The sequence below is a fragment of the Schistocerca nitens genome, chromosome 2 (assembly GCF_023898315.1).
Source record: "Schistocerca nitens isolate TAMUIC-IGC-003100 chromosome 2, iqSchNite1.1, whole genome shotgun sequence".
NCBI classification, from domain to species: domain Eukaryota; kingdom Metazoa; phylum Arthropoda; class Insecta; order Orthoptera; family Acrididae; genus Schistocerca; species Schistocerca nitens.
The window spans coordinates 578,435,213-578,457,980 of NC_064615.1; the positions used below are offsets into that span (position 1 = coordinate 578,435,213).

Sequence of the window (22,768 nt, forward strand, 5' to 3'; positions counted from 1 at the left end):
TTATTCGTCCTTAGAAGTTTAGGTGATAAATGTATTAAAATTTACACATTAAATAATAGTCCATACACTGAGTATTAAGAATGGGATTTCGAATGGAAGTTGCAGTAGCTCCAAGCAAATATTTTTGACATCACAAGTTTCCAGAATTTACTGATTTGTTGTATTTTGTAAGTCAGGCTGTTTCTGTCTCGGTGCAGTTCATAAAAGCCCTCCTATTTCTATTAAGAGAAAAGCTTATTTTGAGCTATTAGAAATACTTTTTGCAGGTGCTGTTCAACCACTTTTTGGTGGAGTGTCAAAAGCATCACATGAAAAAGTTGATGGTAAGTGAAGAGAATTATTTTTTAGATTTTTAGTTTTTTCACATAATCTTACAGCTTCAGTGAAAAACTTTGTTCAAATAATTTTAATGATGATCTGTTACTGATCAATGCATGGTAAACTTATAGTACACCCAGTATTAATTTATCTTCTAAAAGTAATGTACTAAACCATTAAATTGACTGCCTTTAATGCATATGGCATACTATGAAAAATCTAAATGTATTATATAAAATATAGTGTACAGGCTTCATAAAATTGAGTGTTGCTCATGGTGATTTAACACAAAAGAAGCCAGCTGGTATAATTTTGCACAGAACATAATTTAATCATAGCTAACACTTGCTTTAAGAATCATGAAAGAAGACTGTAATGTGGGAGAAGTGTGGAGACACCAAAAGGTTTCAGATTGATTATGTAAAGGTAAGAGATTACGGAACTAGATTTTACATTGTAAGACATATCCAGGGGCAGGTTGGACTCTGACCACAATTTATTGGTTATGAACTGTAGATTAAAACTGAGGAAATTGCAAAAAGCTAGGAAATTCTGGAGATGGGACCTGGAAAAACAGAGGTTATTGAGAGTTTCAGAGGGAGCATTAGGAATCAATTGGCAAGAACAGAGGAAAGGAATACAGTAGAAGACAAATGGGTAGCTTTGAAGGCTAATAGGAACCCTTGGTTAACATACAAGATATTGCATTTAATTGATGAAAGCAGAAAATATAAAAATGCTATGAATGAAGCAGTCGAAAGAAAATACAAATGTTTAAAAAATGAGATTGACGGAAAATGCAAAATGGCTAAGCAGGAATAGCTCGAGGACAAATGTAAGGATTTAGAAGTGTGTGTCGCCAGAAAAAGGTAGACTGCGTACAGGGAAATTAAAGAGGCCTTTGGAGAAAAGAGAAGCAGCTGTATGAATACCAAGAGCTCAGATGGAAAATCAGTCCTAAGCAAAAAAGGGAAACCTGAAAAGAGGAAGCAGTATATGGAGGATCTATACAAGGGAGATGTGCTTGAGGGCAATATTGTAGAAATGGAAGTGGACATAGATGAAGATGAGATGGGAGATACAATACGAGTAGAATTTGACAGAACGCTGTAAGACCTAAGTCGAAACAAAGTCCTGGGAGCAGATGACATTTCATCAGAACTACTGACAGCCGTGGGAGAGCCAGCCATGATAAAACTCTTCCATCTGTTGTGAAACATGTCTGAGACAGGTGAAATACTCTGACTCCAAGAATAATGTATTAATTCCAAAGAAATTGCTGACAGGTGTTAAAATTGCCGAACTATCAGTTTAATAAGTGACAGTTGCAAAATACTAATCACATATTCTTCACAGAAGAATGGAAAAACTGGCGGAAGCAGAATTGGGGAGACCATTTTTAATTTCGGAGAAATGTAGGAAAATGCAAGGCAATACTGACCACATATAAAAGATAGTTTAAGAAAAGGCAAACCTACATTTATAGCATTTGTAGACTTGGAGAAAATTTTTGACAATGTTGACTAGAATACTCTTTCAAATTCATAAAGTGGCAGTGGTAAAATACAGGTAGCAAAAGACTATTTACAATTTGCACAGAAACCAGATGGCAGTTGTAAGAAGAGAGAGGCATGAAGGGGAAGCTGCGATTGAGAAAGGAGCAAGACAGGGTTGTAGGCTGTCTCCAATGTTATTCAATCTGTATATTGAGCAAAAAGAAAAGAAAAATTTGGAGTAGGAATTGAAGTCCAGGGAGAGAAATAAAAACTTTGAGGTTTGCCAGTGACATTGTAATTGTGTCAAATACAGCAAGAGTAGTTGAACAAAATGGACAGTGTCTTGAAAGGATGATATAAGATGAACATCAACAAAAGCAAAATGAGAATAATGGAATGTAGTCAAATTAAGTCAGGTGCTGCTGAGGGAATTAGATTAGGAAACGAGACACTGAAAGTAATAGAGGAGTTTTGCTGTTTGGGCAGAAAAATAACTAAGCATGGCTGAAATAGAGACTGACGATGGCAAGAAAAGTGTTTCTGAAAAAGAGTATAGATTTATAGATTTAAGTGTCAGCGAGTCTTTTCTCAAAGTACTTTTACAAAGTGTAGCCATGTGTGAATGTGGAATATGGGCAATAAACAGTTTAGACCAGGCGCGGCTCATAATTAAAGGCTTTGAGGCGGAGCCGCCCCAAAATATATGTTAAAGTAAATTTCGCAAGAACGTATTACATAATTTAAATTATCAGGACAAATTTCGCATATTTCCCATTCTGATTAAAATAACGACAGTCAACGTTTTTGGAACTGTTTGTATCGATGAATGTTTTCCGAACGGTTAGTAGTGTTTAGGCTGCGCCTTGGAAAGTCCGTAAGCTGCATGTAGTAGCGGTTTGGGGGCGTGGCTTCTACATAGCACTGCTCGTTATGGGCGATCCGAAGGCTCAGAGCTTGCAGCCTAAGGGTGTCATACCGACCACCACACGTTTTTCACGTTCCACTATCTATGTAATAAAGGAATGTAGAGTGGCCGAAACTTCGCTATCCAATCTCTGTCTCTGCACAGCTCTACTACGCCTCGATGCGTCATTAATCGACGTTTAGTATTATTGTTTTGATAATGTTTTACATAGTAGTTTTGTTTCTGCCATTGGCTATTGTATCCACATTTAGAGTAAGTTTGCAAATATCCCGCCAGAGTGCACTAGACTACAGTAACATAACAGTACTGCCATCTAGCAAGAGTTTCGTAAGTGATTAGAGGACAAAGCGCGCGAAATTTGTCCCATTACTTTATTTTCCTTGCTTGCTGATGCTGACTGCTTTTGTTGATACCGTGTGATATTAGCAAGTTTCTATTTCAGAGTGTATTTTGCAAGATTTTAGTGAGTTTTACTTCCTTGTGAATATCTGCGACATACGGCGAGTGTGAAACCAGCGCAATATGAATTCAGTGTGCAATTTAATAGGTAAAAGCGTGGAACACGGCCACAGGATGAAAGTGAAAGAACTTGGTGCACCAAAATGGTTCAAATGGCTCTGAGCACTATGGGACTTAACATCTGTGGTCATCAGTCCCCTAGAACTTAAAACTACTTAAACCTAACTAACCTAAGGACATCACACACATCCATGCCCGAGGCAGGATTCGAACCTGCGACTGGAGCGGTCACGCGGTTCCAGACTGAAGCGCACGGCCACACCGGCCGGCAACTTGGTGCACCCAGACCCGATCTAACGATCAATCAAGAACAGAAACAGTGCAAATCTAGGCAAGGATACAAACGCTGTTTTAATAGAGCAATGTACGATGCAGCTGAGTGGTTGTGTGGTTGTGAAGTGAAAAATGCATTTTTCTGTTTCACCTGTCTTCTTACAAATAGTATTGATAGTGCCTGGACTGAAACTGGTATCGCTGACTTAAAGAATTTTCACGCAAAGGTGAAAAAACACAATTCCAGCGAAAAACGTTTAAATGGGTTCATTGAGTTTTCAATGCTAGGGAAAGTGGACATTATGTGCCAATTAGACAGTGCTTACCGCCGTAATATAAAGATATATAATGAAAATGTATCAAAAAATCGGTATATTCTGGGTAAACTGATAGACTGTATTAAATTTTGTGGCAAATTTGAGCTTGCCTTAAGGGGCCACGATGAAACAGAAGATTCCAATAACCCAGGAATTTTTCGAGGATTAGTCAGTCTTATGGCAGAACTGGACTGCATCTTGAAGCAGCACATTGAGAAATCAGAAAACCGTGTTTTCTTAGGCCTATCGAAGACAATTGAAAATGAACTCCTGGAATCAATTTGAGGTATGCCTCAATCTCATCAGGAGTGAACTGTCGAAGGCAAACTTTCTCGCAATAGAAGTTGATGAAACTACTGACTGTGCAAATTTGTCACAATTGGTTCTAATAATTCACTATGAGCTACTGGGACAAATAAATGAAAGATTTATTTCCTTTGTACGCCCAAAAAGTCACAGTGCAGACGATGTAACTGCAGCTGTTCTCTGCGAGCTAGAGAAAATGAATGTACATGAAACACCTGGAAAACTGATAGCTCAGTGTTAAGACGGTGCTCCTGTTATGAGTGGCCATAAAAGTGGAGTTCAAACTAGAATTAGACAAGTGTACAGGAATGCTCACCTTATTCACTGTTACGCCCATCAGTTAAATTTAATTGTTGAACGTTGTGTGACGGGCAATAAACAAGTGCGGATCTTCTTTAGCAACTTGGAAGGAATTTCCACCTTTTTTTCCCGGTCTTCTACCCGTACAGCCATTCTTGACGAAGTCGTGAAGAAGCGTATTCCTACCTGTCCTCAGTCCATCAGATGGAATTTTAAATCACAGAGCATAACCACTGTGTACAAATACCAAAAGGAAATTGTTGAGTGCCTAGAAAGAATTATTGATGATGATGCCAGTGATTACAAGACAATAAACAAGGCCACGGGACTGAAGGGTTTCCTGCAAGACGAAGATTTCCTCTTCTGGTTAAATTTTTTTAATACAGTCATGCCTCACTGTGACATTCTCTTTAATCAACTGCAGCAGAGGAATATTGATGCAGTGAAAACTGTTGAATATGTTTCGCACTTTGCAGATTCTGTCCAGCAAATTAGGGCCTCACTTGAAACCGACGATCACTGGGAACAGGTAGAACCAACTGCAAAACGGGGACGTTTCACAGAATCAAGAATAGTGTGTGCACGAAACGTTTGCGACCTCATCACAACTCAGATCAGAGAACGATTCAGTTTCAATTATCACTTATCGATTGCACAGCTGTTTGATCCGTCGTTGTTTGCAAAACATCAAACTATTTTTCCGGAAAAAGAGTGTAAAATAGCTGTTAATTTGTTCAATTTACAGTCTTCTGATCTACGTCATGAGCTGAATGTGTTGCACAGCCGAAAAGATTTTATGAAGGCGTCAGGTGCTTTGACCTTGTTGAACTTTCTTTACGATAACAATCTGGCTAAAGCTTTTCCTGAAAGTGTAAAACTTCTGCAAATAATAGTAACCTTCCCTATGACTACCGGCGAGGCAGAACGCTGCTTCTCGACGTTAAAGCGAGTGAAAACATTCATGTGCAACACTATGAATGAGGACAGACTTTGTGTGCTTGCAATGTGTTCCCTAGAAAAAGAATTATTGAATCAGCCAAATTTCAATGAAATGGTCATAGACCATTTTGCTGCGCAGAGGGGGAGACGAGCTGACTTCGTCTATAAACAAATGAATTGAGGTAAGCGAAAGTGCATTCATAATTGATAAGAGGTAATTTCTTTATATTAAGTCCTACTTAGCCTATTAAGTGAAGTGAGTAAAAAAGTGTAGTGTCATGTTTAGCCAGTCATAAACGTGATGACATTTTCCGAAACGAACTACTTTTGGTACCGGTACAGTGTGTTGCGCTACAGTGTCACATTTTGTGTACTTTAGCACAACAAACCGTACTAAAAATGACGTATTTTGGAGAGATCTTTAGTGCGCTATTTCATATAAATGCATATTTTCATAATACACAATAAATACGAACTGTTCGCTTCTCAAACATGTGAATTAATATTGCAGTTGCACGGATTGCTCATGCCACCCAGTCACAGCACAAGACTTGTGACGTCACGAAAACATCACAGTATAGTCATGCAAACTCGTAAACTTCGAGCTTTGGAGGTTAACTACAATAAACGCCTTAAGTTTAGTACTGAAAACACCAAAAATATTAAGCAACCGCAAAGTTAACATTCATCGCATTAAAGATCTCTCCAAAACGCGTCTTTTCATATGATTTGCTGCAAAGTGTCAGAATATGTAATGATGACGTACAAAAACACTAACCAAAGATTTTAATTCGAAGTTAGCTTTTAATCATATTTAATACCTGATTATAGAAGATGCAGTACGTAAAATTATGGGTAGAGAGTGATCTGCCACCCCCCTCCCCCTGAATTTTTAGTTGTTTATGTCGGACTAATCTGTAGTGTAACCCGAGGTCTATGTTGGCTCCGATAGATAAATGCTGCAGCCTTCCCCAGTATAGAAACCACGAGCCGCGTCTGGTTTAGACCAAAGAGAATAGAAGCTTTTGAAATGTAGGGCTACAGAAGAATGCTGAATATTAGATGTATAGTTCACGTAATTAGTGAGGAGGTACTGAGTAGAATTGGGGAGAAAAGAAATATGTGACGCAATCTGACTAGAAGAGGGGATCAATTGATAGGACAATTTTGAGACATAAAGGGATCACTAATTTAATACTGGAGAGAAGCATTTGGGGGGGAGGGGGGGGGGGGGCGATAAATCACAGAGGGAGACCAAGAGATGAATACAGTAAGCAAATTCAGAAGGGTGTAGGTTGCAGTAGTTACTCCAGGGCTTGTATAGGGTAGAGCAGCATGGAGATCTGCATCTTGAACTCGTCACATCTACAAGGTGAGACAGCAAGTTAGTGTATCCATGTGCTTGGGACCACTTGTTCCTTGGCATATAGTTTGAAGGTGTATGGAAGACAAGGAGAGAAAGCAAAAAAAAGTATTGGCTACAGTGGACACTGCAAAAAATGACTGCCAAACTGATTTGTGTAGAGAGAACTTCTTGTCTTGATCTAGTCCAAGCAACATCAATTTTTTAAAATATCTGTCATCCTACATTGCATGTGACATTGTATATTGAGACACGGTCTTTTGTAAGAGAAAGTGTCCACAAGTGACTTGGAAGACAGATAATTGCATTCTTTCAGCACCCAACAACAAACAGAAGTTTGTGAAGAAGCTATTGATGTCAAACACAAGACACAAGAATTGTAATACTGAAGCCTTGCCAGAGACCATTGATGTTGAGTTTCAAGCACTAAGATACTAAACAGGGAACCCTTTATACTTACTGCAAGCATTTGTTGTCAATTTTATAAACAATAGTAATGAATATAAAAATTTCAAAATGGTTGAAAGTGATAACGCAAAGATGGTGAGATAGCTAACTGAAGTGGCACCACAACTGTTTCTCTGTGTGATTCTTTCCTTGACAACAGTTCAGAGTGCTACAGCTATGCCTACTGCTCAGGTATCCTGTCTAGTGCAAGACTTAAAACTACATAAAAAACTCTACAAACATTTTACCCCTTAGTGTTGCTTCCACAGCGTTAATTTTGTGTTCTAATAAGGTTAAATGTCAGTTGATGAAGTTATTGTACTTGTGTAGGCTAAATGTGCATGGCAGCTGCCTTCTCCCCTTCAATTGACGCTAGATCACCATGCCTTTATTTCTGAAATGCCAGGTGACTCAAACACAATCATCAACCAAAGTAGAGCAGTGATTAACATATTGGACTTACATTTGGGAAGACAGTGGTTATAATCCTCAATACAGCTATCTGGAGACAATGGGCAGCATAATTCCTTTCACAAGGGTGCACCCAAGTTCCTTGTCATCTTCCTGCAATGTGAGCTTGAGGATATCACACACACACACACACACACACACACACACACACACACACACACACACACACACACACACAAACCCCCTTCCCGCCTGTCTCTGTCCCTCCCACTCTGCACTTGCACACTTCATATGCCACTGTCTCGGGCCACAGCAGCCGCAAATAATGGCTGTGTGTGTGTGTGTGTGTGTGTGTGTGTGTGTGTGTGTCTTTTCTATTTCCAAAGAAGGCCTTTACATTTAGCAATATTTTCATTGTGCCTGTCTGCAACTCAGGACATCAATTTAGGAAAGCTCCATTACAAATAGTGCCATACAAATTTACAATAGTCTTTCACAGTGTTTCATCATACTTACTTTCAGTAAAGCCATGGAGTCATTCTTTCTTGATCACTGTTCCTATTGATGAGCAGACTCCTTGCAAATAGTGCAAGCTCTCTTGCATATAAAACCAATCTGACTCACTCTTCAGAGAGACCACACTTACTTTTACATAACATTGAATATTACAGAACATACCTCTATTAAATAAATATATAAGCTGCACAATCTTTTGGAAAATGTGAAGGTGCATAAGAAATATTTGGAATTAGTGATACATCAATTTGTAATTCTGCATTTCGATGCCTCTACCCACTATGATGCGCTGAACTTCCCATAACGTAAGACCATGTTTTGTATTTTACCATCTTCCAAAGACTTTAATCAGTGATAGGTTATTAAAAGATGCTTAATTACAACAGTTGTACCAACAACAACACATTTCTGATGAATTTTCAATGTTCTGTTGCCTTGAAATGAAATACTTTGGTGACACACAAATTATATAACAATCTACCAATGTAACATTTCCCATTATTTTATAACAAATCGTACCAATAACAATGCATTTTTGGGATCTACAGTGAGCTTTGAAATGCATTGAAGTTACATATATACGAGGTGTGGCTAGAAAAAAACCGGACTAGTACTGGTGAAACAATAAAACGAATGCAATAAGGCTGAAAGTCGCGTGGCCTGTCACGTGACTCTCGCTCCACCTACTGCTAGAGTTTAATCTGCCTCCTGCACTCAGTCTGCCCGTGTCGTCTGTTTTAAGTAGTTGACGTTTTGTCTGTGCGTCGGAAAATGTTGAGTGTACAGAAAGAACAGCGTGTTAACATCAAATTTTGTTTCAAACTAGGAAAATCTGCAAGTGAAATGTTTGTAATGTTACAACAAGTGTACGGCGAAGATTGTTTATCGCGAACACAAGTGTTTGAGTGGTTTAAATGATTTAAAGATGGCCGCGAAGACACCAGTGATGACACTCGCACTGGCAGACCATTGTCAGCAAAAACTGATGGAAACATTGAAAAAATCGGTAAACTTGTTCGACAAGATCGCCGTTTAACAATCAGAGCAGTGTCTGAGTTAACAGGAGTTGACAAGGAAAGTGTTAGGCAGATTCTTCATGAAAGTTTCAACATGAACAAAGTGTGTTCAAAAATGGTTCCAAAGTGTCTCACAATTGAACAGAAGGAACGCCGAAGAATGATTTGTTCTGACGTCCTGGAAAACATTGAAAGTGATCCCACCTTCTTACAAAATGTTATTACTTGCGATGAATCGTGGTTTTTTACTTACGATCCCGAAACTAAACGCCAATCGATGCATTGGAAAACTCCTGGTTCTCCACGACAAAAAAAGGCACGAATGTCAAAATCGAAATTCAAGGCAATGATGATTGTTTTTTTTTTTTTTTTTTTTTTTTACATCAAAGGGATTGTGCACATTGATTGGGTACCAGAGGGACAAACAGTGAATCAGCATTACTACATTAGCATCCTGGCTACCCTACGTGAGCGAGTACGGAGAAAACGGAACGATTTGTGGAGAAAAAAAAGTCATGGATCCTTCACCAAGACAATGCCCCAGCTCACAGTGCGTTGTCAGTGAAGACGTTTTTGGCAAAACACAACATTCCCGTCTTAGATCATCCACCCTACTCACCTGATTTGGCCCCCTGTGACTTTTTTCTTTTCCCTAAAGTCAAGTCAGCTTTGAAAGGAACTAGATTTGAGACTGTTGAAGCAGTAAAAGAGAAAGCGACGGAAGTAATGTATGGACTTACCGAAAATGATCTGCAGCATTGCTATGAACAGTGGAAAATTCGTATGGAGCGGTGTAGAGACCGAGGAGGAGAGTACATTGAAGGAGATAACATGAAATTGTAAATAATTGTAAATAAATTTTTTTTTCCAGCATCAGTCCGGTTTTTTTCTAGCCGCACCTCGTACATAGGAAGAAGGTTATAATATAAAACACACCAAATATGGGCCTCAATTGAAATCTAGTTTGGCGCCTCCCAACTCTGTAGTGAAAACAGAGTGATGATCTGCCTGTGATGTAGGTTGTGTTCTTCTCTCACATTGGTCTGTGTTCAAATACCTGTTCAGAATGCCTGATTTGCTTGATACTGTTTTACACTTTCAGAAAAATTGTACCACGCTATGATGTTAAAAACTTGACTTGCTCAATGTTGATGGTGGCTTTGATATGCGCCGATTATTTTCGCCTGCAATTCTTTGTCACAGACTGTTGCCAAATTTTTCTCTTACCACACAAAGAATTGCTCTTGCATCTGTGGTTGGATTCAGGGAAAGCACAAATCTGAAAATACAAAGGTCTGCTATGTTCCTGAAAAAAATCTTAATATGAATGAAGCAAAGCTGCAGCCCTTGCTGAATTTGGTTTTTAAAAAGTTTCAGTTTTTGCATGAAAAATTAACAACAGTCATTCTCAAACGATTGCTGGGAAACTATTCAGTAAAAGTATTTGATTCTTTTGCATGTTACGCACTAATATCACAGCTTGATAAAGAAGTTGCTGTTGTCTTGTTATTGGTCATATTTACTACATTACCATGAAATTAAGTACCACACTGCATGTTGATTGAAGATGAAAAATGACACTGTTAATCTGAAGCAAGCAGAATTTGTCACTCTGGAATTATTGTCCTTTTTTTCCAGCCCCCCCCCCCCCCCCCCCCCCAAACCAACTGTTGAAGTCATCCAAAATAGATTCTGTATTCATTGGCAAAGAGTATATGGATTGCATTCCATCCTTCAGTTTCATTTTAACGGGTCTTGCCCATGTCTGTTTCATTCTTTAAGCAGCTCATGAATTCCTTATTGCTTCTGAACAATGCTGCTGCTTTTTGTTGGTGCACTTCTAAGTTACACATTGATGCATATGAAAGATAGTGAAAATTTTGAAATAATTTATTATGATAATAGACCTCTCTCTCTCTCTTCACCAAGAGGAGATTAGTTAGCCAATCTTAAGTACAATTTTAGTGTGTCCACACAGGTAATATCTGAACACATTAAGGCGTGGTCACACTGAGCGCTTGGCACCTATCACATTCTGCCAGTTCTTGGTACTTCAGAGGAAACGGAGAACATAGGCACTCTCACTTATGGTGAGGACTGCTGCGCACCTGACAGATTTTTGCACTTAACGCATATTGGTTCCAATCGGAGTTCTTGCAGGGTTGCAGCTGGAGCAAATCAAGAAATGCAAGTGTTAAATTGGGAAATGTACAGCAAAAATAATCTTGGCAGTGAACTGCTTGATTGCAAGAATGGACTGTTTGTAAATTTTTGGCAAATGTCATTCGAAGACTGGTTATCAGTTGTCTCTGAACCACCAGTAATGGACACAAATTGTACATCTGCAGTATCTCATGAAGAGAATGTGGCATAATTTTGTGCTTTCTAGCCACTGGAAATATCTTTGTGAGTTGGTGTATCTATTCGAGATATTCAGAATTTCAGTGATTGTTATTGAAGTTTGCATATTGTTTCTTACTTCAGCAGTTCGTATCTGACACCATTTGTGATCCAATGCCAAGCATCCTTTATTTTATGTGATGATTTTTGTCCATAGGGTCCCATACTTCCCATTTTTCTCTCTAAATATCTGGAGTTGTTAGTTTGTGTGTGGTTCACATCATACTTAATGAGAATCGACTGCTGCACTGTGAATACTGGCATCCACTGGGTCGTCACACTTGCAAACAGAAAGCCATTTGACACATTTGGGATGTAGTCATGTGGTACACTGTATTCTGCGTGGCAGTGTAGGGCGATATTCGTTCGTCGATGACACGCATCCGCACTGGCAATGTCCCACAACACTGAGTTTGAGAACCAATTTTGGGTAGGATTGAAAACAGCTGTAAAATACTGTGCCGCAAGCGCCAGATTGAAGATGCAATATCAGACTCGAGTCGGTGTTGTTGACTTTAAGTGGTAATGCAGATGCAGCTGTAAGACTGATTCACAGCTTTGTGTCACAGTGCACTCTAGTCTTCAAAACACTGCATCATATGCTTTTATAATATCTGCCTGTCTTTTTCGGATATAAATATGGTGCTACTACCCTGACCAGGTCATCTCTGTCCTCCTCCAGGTAATACATACCTCAGGTTTATGAGGTAAAATGCAGTGGACAAAGTATAGCAATACTATATTGATCATCATGAGATTATTTCAATGTGCAGCTAAATAAATTGCACAAACAGCAAGTAAACATGAAGAGACTTTAGGCTTGGCAGTGAACTGCTTGATTGCAAGAATGGACTGTTTGTAAATTTGTGATGTGAACCACACACAAACTAACAACTCCAGATATTTAGAGAGCTAAATAAATTGCACAAACAGCAAGTAAACATGAAGAGACTTTAGGCTACTGAAGGTGCTTCATAGTAAATTCATACACAACATAGGTAACAAAATGTAAATGCTATTAATTCAGTTGCGTTACATTCTTGACTAATGGCCTTAAATTTTCACAGTACTTCTTTTTCAAAAAGAAGTCAACTGAAGATATAATTTGAGCTCCGTACCAAACCACTCTTCAAATTGTTGAAAACCAGGAACATCCTACAATTGAAGAGGCTGCCATCAAGCCTTGCTTACTAGATGCAGTGATGCTGCTTCTAGACAGCGACAGAAGAAAAAGATAAACAAGATCTCTTTCAAACAACACAATCAGAAGTCTTATTGGGGACATAACTTTTTGTATTTTGGTCATGGTACCCAATGAAGTAAGAATTCATTTCTGTGCACTGCAACGGTTGTTGCATCTTGTTCCCTTCTGTTTGCTTATGTTCAGTATGTAAAAGATAACAAGTGTTAAAGAAGAATAGGAGTTTTCCGATTACTGAAAAATTTTGTTGAGGAAAGTGAGATGCACTTGTTGAAGTTGGTAGGTATATGTACAGATAACATCTTCCATGTTGGGCGTTCACCCTGCATTCCACACATTCATGCAAGAAGTTGCTCCAAATGCAACATTCAGCCATTGGTTTATGCTTCTTTTCACTTTAGCAGCAGAAACACTTCCACTTGATTTTCTGAATGTGCTCACTCAGGTAACGAAGATAGTAAACCTCATTTGAAGTAATTCGACAAACACGAGTTCTCAGAGAGTTGTGCAAAGAGGTGTGAGCCAAATTAATGTGGTTTTGTTCTACACGGGAGTATGATAGCGAACATGTGGCAAGGTGTTACATAGAATGCCCAAGCTTAGACAAGAAACTGCTTTATTTCTGGAAAGGGTGAGGCCGGAAAAGGAGAAAGACTTACAAGGCAAAATAACGGATGATGGGTATATATATAAACACACCACACACACACACACACACACACACACACACACACACACACACACACAGAGGGTGTTACAAAAAGGTACGGCCAAACTTTCAGGAAACATTCCTCACACACAAATAAAGAAAAGATGTTATGTGGACATGTGTCCAGAAACGCTTTTGAGCTCATTTTAGTTTCGTCAGTATGTGCTTTACTTCCTCGATTCACCGCCAGTTGGCCCAATTGAAGGAAGATAATGTTGACTTCGATGCTTGTGTTGACATGCACGATGGAGCTCCTGCGCATTTCAGTCGAAGTGTTTGTACACTTCTCAACAACAGATTCAGTGATCAATGGATTGGTAGAGGCGGACCAATTCCATGGCCTCCGCGCTCTCCTGACCTGAACCCTCTTGACTTCCATTTATGGGGGCATTTGAAAGCTCTTGTCTACACAACCGTGGTACCAAATGTGCTCTTCATGCTCGTATTGTGGACGGCTGTGATACGATACGCCATTCTCCAGGGCTGCATCAGCGCATCAGGGATTCCATGCGACGGAGGGTGGATGCATGTATCCTCGCTAATCAGAGGACATTTTGAACATTTCCTGTAACAAAGTGTTTGAAGTCACGCTGGTACGTTCTGTTGCTGTGTGTTTCCATTCCATGGTTAATGTGATTTGAAGAGAAGTAATAAAATGAGCTCTAACATGGAAAGTAAGCATTTCCGGACACATGTCCACATAACATATTTTCTTTCTTTGTGTGTGAGGAATGTTTCCTGAAAGTTTGGCCGTACCTTTTTGTAACATCTTGCAGGTATCTTTGTAGAAATAAATATCCTTAATCTTGACTTGGAAGGAAATATGGTGAATATTTTGACAGCAAAACATAAAGTTCATTCTCTTCACAGATAGGAGCTTTCCCAGCACACAGCTGAAATTAAAGGCATTTACATGTTCCCAGAACTGTCAGTGATACTTAACACAAATATTGAAAATTGTTCATCACACATGAAATAAGTCAGCACTTATGATTGCTAGTAAATTCCGTCAGTTATTTTCCTGAACTGTAGACTTGCCAAGTAACTAGATTTTAAAACAATTTTCTAAAAATGAAATCTGAGTATTTTCACTTGTGACATTGAAGTCAGACCAGAATTTCGTGGACTAAATGAAGATACACACTGAAAGTAGATTCCTCTAAAACAGAACTAGGAACAATTTTTAGGAAGATTTGTGATAAATATCCATCATAAAAAAAAAGGTCAAAAGTTGGACACTTCTTATAGGGAAAGTGAATTTACTACTATAGTGATGACAAAAACAAAAGCAAGGAACCAGTTTAACTTGGAACACAGTTTACAATGTGCATTGGCTGAGATGAAATATAAGAAATATTTCAGGATGTGGAGTTTGAAAAGTACTGGCGGAAGTAAAGCTGTGAGGATAGGTTGTGTGTCATGCTTGGGTAGCTCCGTCGGTCTAGCACTTGCCTACAAAGGGCAAAGGTCCCGAGTTTGTCTTGGTCGGGCACTCGGTTTTAATCTGCCAGGAAGTTTCATAAAATAGATTGATGAAAATAAGCAATAACAACCCTCCCATTAACTTTCATTGTGTTTTGTTTTGATATCACTTACAAAAATGGTGAATTTTATATGTTGAATGTTATTGAAATATTGTGTATTTTCCTGTAATTTTAAAAATAGAAAAGTTAAAAAAAATTCTAATCTAAACTTTAGTTAGATACTAAACCTTGTTAAAGATATTGATTTCTGTGTGTTCTTATTCATCAGTAATGGTCTCTCAAAGGTTTGGAACTGCTTAGCTAATCTCAAAACATTTCTCAAATGTATTAACAAATACACAATGCAGCGTACATTACATTGAGAAATGTAGCATGTTACAGTAATTTAGTATTGTTGTTTTGAGTTAATGTGTATTAAATAAACATAACTATGTCAGAAAAATTTCACAGTATGCAATATGTGACGACTTGTAACAAGTTCATTTGACTTCCAAATGTTACGCAGTGCGTGTCAAAAATCTGTAACTTACAGAATGTGTCAGTAACATGCAAAATTTGTTTTGTTAAAATGTGTTAATGTGACTAGGTTCTACATTTGTAGTTAGTGGAACATAAATTACAATAGATAAAAATACAGGAAAGTGCAATCCATCCATCAGAGCTTCGGTATACTGAAAGGACAACCGTGGTTTACAAGACTTTAATTTTTGCGGATACAAATAAGACTTGGGAATGAAGACAGCATTTCTTTTACTCACTCAGACCTCCCGTTACGGCTTGGTATGTAGGTGGTCAGGAGTGTAAGAAATGAATAGTGTTAGACAGAGCTAAGCATTTGACTAAAGATACTCTGTCCACTATTTTGACTACGTACACTGGGAAAGTGATGTACGCATATGTATTCAAATGCAGAGAGATGTAAACAGGCAGAATATGGTGCTGAGGTCAGCAACACCTATATAAGACCCCGTGTGTTTGGCGCAGTTGTTACATCGGTTATTGCTGCTACAGTGGCATGTTATGAAGATTTAAGTGAGTTTGAACGTAGCGTTGTAATCGGCACACGAGCGGTGGGACACAGCATCTCCAAGGTAGCAATGAAGTGGGGATTTTTCCCATACAACCATTTCATGAATGTACTGTGAATATCAAGAATCCAGTAAAACATCAAATCTGACATCGCTGCAGCCGGGAAAAGGTCCTGCAAGAATGAGACCACTGATTAATGAAGAGAATAGTTCAAAGTGACAGAAGTGCAACGCTTCTGCAAATTGCTGTAGATTTCAATGCTGGACCACTATTTCACATGTTAATCTAGTGCATGCCATGTCGTGTTATGATACTTCTGCGTGCTTGCAGGGGCCCTACACAATATTAGGCAGGTGTACTGGTTTCTTTGGCTCTTCAGTGTACATACATCTAAACTTAATTTACAGTGGAATCTTAGTATTAGTGACGGCTATTACCATCACTACATTACTATTAGTGCAGATATGTTTTCTGTTTCTTGGAATGTTGTTAGAGTATCCATTGGTTTGATATAAATGCATTGTTATGTGATGTTAAAGATATTATAAGAATGTGATTGGTTTTATGGAGCATATCAGGTGTAAGTTAATGTGTAAGCAGCCTTTTCTAGAAATCCCATAATTCTTTCATTGTTTGTGCAAAGAATCCATTCACTGCTTAGACACAAATGAGAAGTGTAATGTTACAGAGATAATATACTTCCATTTCAGATTCACCAGAGGTGATATACGAATTAGCAGTTACTGAGCAAGAGAAAGCAGAGGCAGAAAGGTTGATGTTGCCTTCAAATTTTTATGCTTATCGAAGAAAACCAGGCTGTCCAGGATGTCCAGGCTGTAAAGATGATGAAGCTTCAGAGGTATGTGAATAATTTAATCAAAATATGACACAAGCAAGGCTTACATTTCTTACAAATATCATACTGACTCTTCGATGTTAGTAAAATTCAGTAGTTTCTCATAAAATATCTGCGTAGTTGATAAATGATTGGAAAGTAGTGGTAGACTAATAACTAGAAACCAAACATTAATGCTGCCTTTTGTGTGTGAAGCAAATGTTTAAATCTCTGAACATTATGTATTTCATCATGTCGGATAAATAAAATTATCTATACTTGGTATAGAAGGCTACATTTGACTACCAAAAACAGTGTGCATTTTTGAACTTTATGTTTCAATAGACAGCATTATAAAAGTAGGAAATTGTTGTGTTCTTCTATTTCATTTATCTCCTGTCTAAAGTTTCTCAAGGTTCCTTGTTACTTATCTGTTAGTCTAATATTATTCATTGTAAATGACAAATAGGCGGATGGCACGGCGACTAACTTCATTTTGAAACGATTAATGTTAATTAGTTTTCTTGTATTTTCTATTTCTGACATCTGTTTTCTTTTACAGTCAGATGGAGAAAGAGGGGCAGAATCATCAAATGTGGACACGTCTGCACATAAACCTATTTGTTCAGGTGACTTTTCATTGGCTGCCCTTGGACAGAAAACAGCTGGTACAGTTGACGATAATACAGAGGATAAGAATAAGCAAATTACTTCTAATACCACACCGATCAAACCCAAGATGGGCAGTGGTATTTTGCAGCCTCCGACATTTTCTTTCACTCCTACTTTCGGTCAGTCTACTACAACAACCAATCCATCATGGTTCTCCCGAAACACAGCAGCAGTTTTCACAAGTCCTGCAATGGCTGCAGGTGATGCAAAAAATATAACAATTGATCAGACAGGTTCATTGCATGCCGAGAAAAAATTTGGGGTGGCGTCACTTGTTGCAACAAACACTGTTGCAGAGAAAGCTGCTATATCCACACCAGAGTTTGGAAAAACTCCAGGACGTTCATCTGAAAGTGAAAAACAGATCAGTAATTTAGCTGCTGGAACTTCACTGTTTGGTTCACAGGGGCAAAAGGTAGAAAATTGTTCCAATGCCCCACTCTTTACTCTTTTCCCTCCATCTAGTCAGACAAAATCTGTGCAGGACCAGCCCCTTATGTTCAATTTTGGCCCAACAAGTAAATTTGGTTGTGAGCCCAAAGTTTCAAAGACACCAGGATTTGGATTTACTGCACCCTTTCAAACTGAAAGTATATTGAGAACATCAGCCACTGAAAGCACAGATTTGAAAACCATGATGGAACCTTCACACAGTATTCTTCAACCAGATGAAAAACACAGAACAGTAGGAAAGCAATTGGAGGAGAATTTGAAGCCTGAAGGTCTATTCTCTTCAGTGCAGTCGACCACCACATTTGCAGACCTTGCTTCAAAGATAAAGCCACAGGAACAGCAACCAGGTAATAAATATTCTTATTTGAGTTACATGTATTAATTGGGGGTGGTGGTGGTTTCGTCTTCAGTCTGAAGACTAATTTGCTGAAACTTCCACTTTTGCATATCCTGTGCAATCTTCTTCTCTTTATAATAACCACAACCTATATCCATTTGATCCTGCTTATTACATTCATTCCTAGGTCTCACTTAACAATTTTTATCCCTCCTACTTCCTTCTGTTACCAGACTGATTATTCTCTGATATCTTGGTATGTGTCCTACCAATCGATCCTTTCTTTATCTCCAGAAAATACACCTAACATTTAAATTTAAATACAGTGTTGGAAAGTTTCTGTTTGCCAAAAACACTTTGCTTGCTATTGCCAGACTGCATTTTATATCCTTTCTACTTTAGCCATTGACAGTTACCTTTGCTAAACCTAATAGCAAAACTCGCCTACCACATTTAGTGTCTCCCTTCCTGATCTAATACCCTCAGCAGTGCCTTATTTAGATGACATTCAATAATGTTTGTTTTACTTTTATTGTTGTTCATCTTACAACATCGTTTTCAAGACTCTATCCATTCCATTCAACTGCTCTTCCAAATCCCCTCCCATTTCTGACAGAATTACATTGTCAACAGTAAACCTCTAAGTTTTTACTTCTGCTGCCTGAACTTAAATGCCCTTTCCAATTCTTTCCTTGGTTTCCTCTTCTGTTAACTCAATGTGTAGATTGAATAACATGGGAGTAGATTACTACCCTGTCTCCCAACCTTCTCAATTACTGCTTCTTTTTTCGTGTCCTTAGACTCGTGGAACTGCAGTATGGTTTTTGTACAAATTATAAATTACCTTCTGCTCCCTGGATTTTGTCACTGATAACTTCAGACTTACAGATTGTAGTCTAGTCAACATTCTTGAAAGCTTCTTCTCAATTTGCAAATGCTATAAACGTAGGTTTGCCTTTCTTCAACTTACCTACTCAGTTAACATGTAGAATCGTTATTCCCCCACATATTCCTAAATTTCTCTTGAACCCAACTGATCTCCCCTGAGGTCAGCTTGTAATAGTTTTTCCATTCTTCTGTAAATACTTTATATAAATATTTTGAAATTGTTGTTTATTAAACTATTAGTTAGGTAATATCCACAGCTATCACTACCTGCTTTCTTTGGAATTGGAATTATTAAAGTGTTCTTGAAATCCGAGAGTGTTTCATCTGTCTCATACCTCTTGAATATGAGGTGTAATAGTTTTGTTGTGGCGGCTGGCACTCCCAAGAATATCAGTAGTTCTTAGGGAATAATGTCATCTTTGGGGCCCTTGTTTTGACTTAAGTCTTTTAGTGCTCTGTTAAATTCTTGTAGCAGTATCATATCTCCTCTCCTCATTTATGTCCTCTTGTATTTCTATAACATTGCCTTAAAGTGCATAGCTCTCATGTATACTTCTTTTGTCTTCCAGCTTTCCCTTCTTTGCTCAATATTCGATTGGCATCTGAGTGCTTCATATTCATACAGCTGCTTCTATTTTCTCCAAAGGTCTCTCTAATTTTCCTGTAGACAGCAGCCATCTTTCCCCTAATCATGCATGTTATTTCTGCAGCCCTATATTGGCCCTCTAGCCATTCCTGTGTAGCTATTTTGCATTTTCTATCAAGTCTTGCTTCTAGATGTCTGTCTGCCTCTTTGTCTGCTTCGTTTGTGGCATTTCTTATTATCTTCTCTTGTCAAAATTCAATATCTCATGTTATCTCAGGATATCTATCAGGTCTTGCCTTTTTACTTATTTGATCCTCTGCTGTCTTCACAATTTCATATCTCAAAGCTACCCATTTATCTTCTGTTCTATTCATTTCCCCTTTTTCAGTTAATTGTTGCCTAATGTTAGTCCTGAAACTTTCAGCAGCCTCTAGTTCTTTCAACTTATCCAGGTCGCATCTCCTTCATTTCCTACCTTTTTGCAAATGCTTCAGATGTGATCTATAGTTTATAAGCAATAAATTATGGTTAGTCCACTTCTGCCACTAGAAATTTCTTAAAGTTTGAAATCTGATTTTGAAATATGTTGTAGCATTACATAATCAATCTGAAACCTTCTAGTGTCCCCAGGTCTGTTCCACATATACAGCCTTCTTTCATGCTTCTTAAAACATATGTTAGTGATGATTAAATAATGGCCTTTGTAAAACTCTACTACGTAGCTTCCTCTTTCACTCCTTTGCCCAAGTCCATGTTTTCCTACTATTTTTCACTATGCTGTTCATGGTAAGTTACACATTTCTGACTTTTTATTCATTATTATAAAAAGTCTATTTTGATATCTCAAAAAATAAAATCCTAGTTTCTTGTGAGGGATAAATAAATAAATTTGTGATATTTATAACCACATATTATCCACAATTACAGTTTATATTTATTCTAGTTGAGGATGAAGAGTGTGTGTGTGTGTGTGTGTGTGTGTGTGTGTGTGTGTGTGTGTGTGTGTACACCTAGCTGAAGTGTGTGTAGAATATGACTGCCAACAGCTGCACAGTGTCCCATATAAGGCCGTGTCGTGGTCATAAGCTGCCTCTTGGCATGAAGGCGTTGTCAGGCTAAAGCAACATATACAAGGTGTTTCAGGGTAACAGTAAATGTTTTAGGAGGGGTTAGTATACATATATATTAAAAAAAATTCCTTTATAATGTGTGTCCAGCTTTTATTAGTTACAGAGATAGATCTGTTACAATGTAACCCAAATATTCCCTGAAGGTGTTAAGCAAAGGCAAGTAAGCTAAGTTTAGTATCGTATATTTCACCTTGGACTTCAGCACACTTTAAAATTCTTTCAACACCACCACGTATAGCTGTTCTAAGTTTGTCTTGACATTCTCTTAGGAAAACATTACTATTCATAATCCAGAAGACCAGTACATGTGGTGTGTTTACTTTCTCATTGTAGACTTCACCTTTCAACCATCCCCGACAGGCAGAAACCAGGGCATGTTCCGCTGGTTCTGTACCGTGATATTGTGTAGCGAAGTCAAGTCTTATCGGGAGCTAAGGTATTCTGTTATTTAACACTTTAGAGACCCAGCTCAAACATAGGTCATACCATAACTTTGTGAAAAAGACTGCACCTGGTTATAGTTGCAGTCGTGATTTTCTCGACATGCAAGCCAACTATCACTCAAAAACTGGACTCTGGTAGTACGAGAACCAGTCAAGGGGCAACCTGCCCCTTGAGTGGTGGTGTTTCCTGTTGTAAATTTCTAGAATTATTTCGAAAGAAACATTAGCAGACGCTATTGTGAATGGCTGAAACAATAAGATCATATTGACATAACTTAATGCTTGTACTCGTTAGATTTTGGAGTTTGCTGTAATTCTGCTACAAATATGTCTAATTTGTTGAGTGGGGCAAGAAATTTTCGAAGCCCAAGAGCAAGAAATTGCTCAGTACTCACCTCACTGTTGGGAGGCTAGCTAGATTTCCTGTCAATTTTTTTAAAGTTAGTAATCTGTCAAAGAACTTACTAATTATGAAAAATAAATCTTGAAGCATGGCCCTTTTTTAGTGTATATTAATCTAGATGGTACATCAATTACATATGTTCCAGTAATGCTTTAAATAAAGAAATAAGTGGCCAGTTTCCTAGGCCCAATATACTTCCCTGTGGCCAGTCTCCAAAATGGTAATTTTGCCCATCATATTATTTCAGCACACTCATCAACCTCTTACGATTAAACTTCTTTCCTCAAATTGCTGCAGTTACTGCTGGAAGTTAAAATTCCAACATCGAACTCTCGAAATAAATGCAGTGCTTCTCATTTACATAATTTCTATATTGTACTCTTGTTCACAATAACTATATGTTTCAAAGTTAGTACATTATTCAGAGCATCACAGAAACATTGATGAGGACAAAGTCCAAAAACGTTGTCTTAATTTTCCAGTTGAGTGTATGTATATAATGTGTTTTCTCTTGACCCCATGGCTCCATAGACATTTTCATGCCACTCTTCCTCTATGGTGTAAGCTGTATCTCCAAGGCAGAAACCTACGATATGGAATAACATTCTCAGCCAGCAGGTACCGCAAATGGGGTACAATGTTTATCATCCTGGCTTGCAAGTATGCTGTGTCCATTCGTCTCGTGATACATGTGCATTAACAAAACATACATCCATACAATAGAATGTCCAGTTTGTTATAAAAATATATATATATATATTTTAATGGTGATCAACATTCATCAGTTTGGTGAAGTGATGTGTTGCACAAGCATTCTTCAAAGTGATACGTTAAACTTCAGTCTGAAGGCATTGTTCGCCAGGAAGTGACCTTTTCTGCTAAGCCATCTTCCAGAGAATGTTAGATCCAGATTATGTCACCTGACACTAAAATGTACAGGGGCTCCATCATGCTGCTAAAACATAACCCTGCATTTAGCCTAAGGAACTCAATTAATTCTGGAAGTTCGTTTTCATATCAATCGTCTACACAAATTTACAGACACACATTCT

General features: G+C 38.2%; 1 protein-coding gene across 1 annotated transcript in view; it reads left to right on the forward strand.

Moving 5' to 3' along the window:
* The window catches only part of LOC126236628 (E3 SUMO-protein ligase RanBP2), a 265,257-nt gene that overhangs the window by 215,794 nt on the left and 26,695 nt on the right, over positions 1-22,768 (forward strand). Inside the window, exons 25-27 of the mRNA XM_049946076.1 lie at positions 267-323; positions 16,680-16,828; positions 17,367-18,276. Coding sequence (XP_049802033.1) covers positions 267-323; positions 16,680-16,828; positions 17,367-18,276 — 1,116 coding nt within the window. The remainder of the gene's footprint in view (positions 1-266; positions 324-16,679; positions 16,829-17,366; positions 18,277-22,768) is intronic.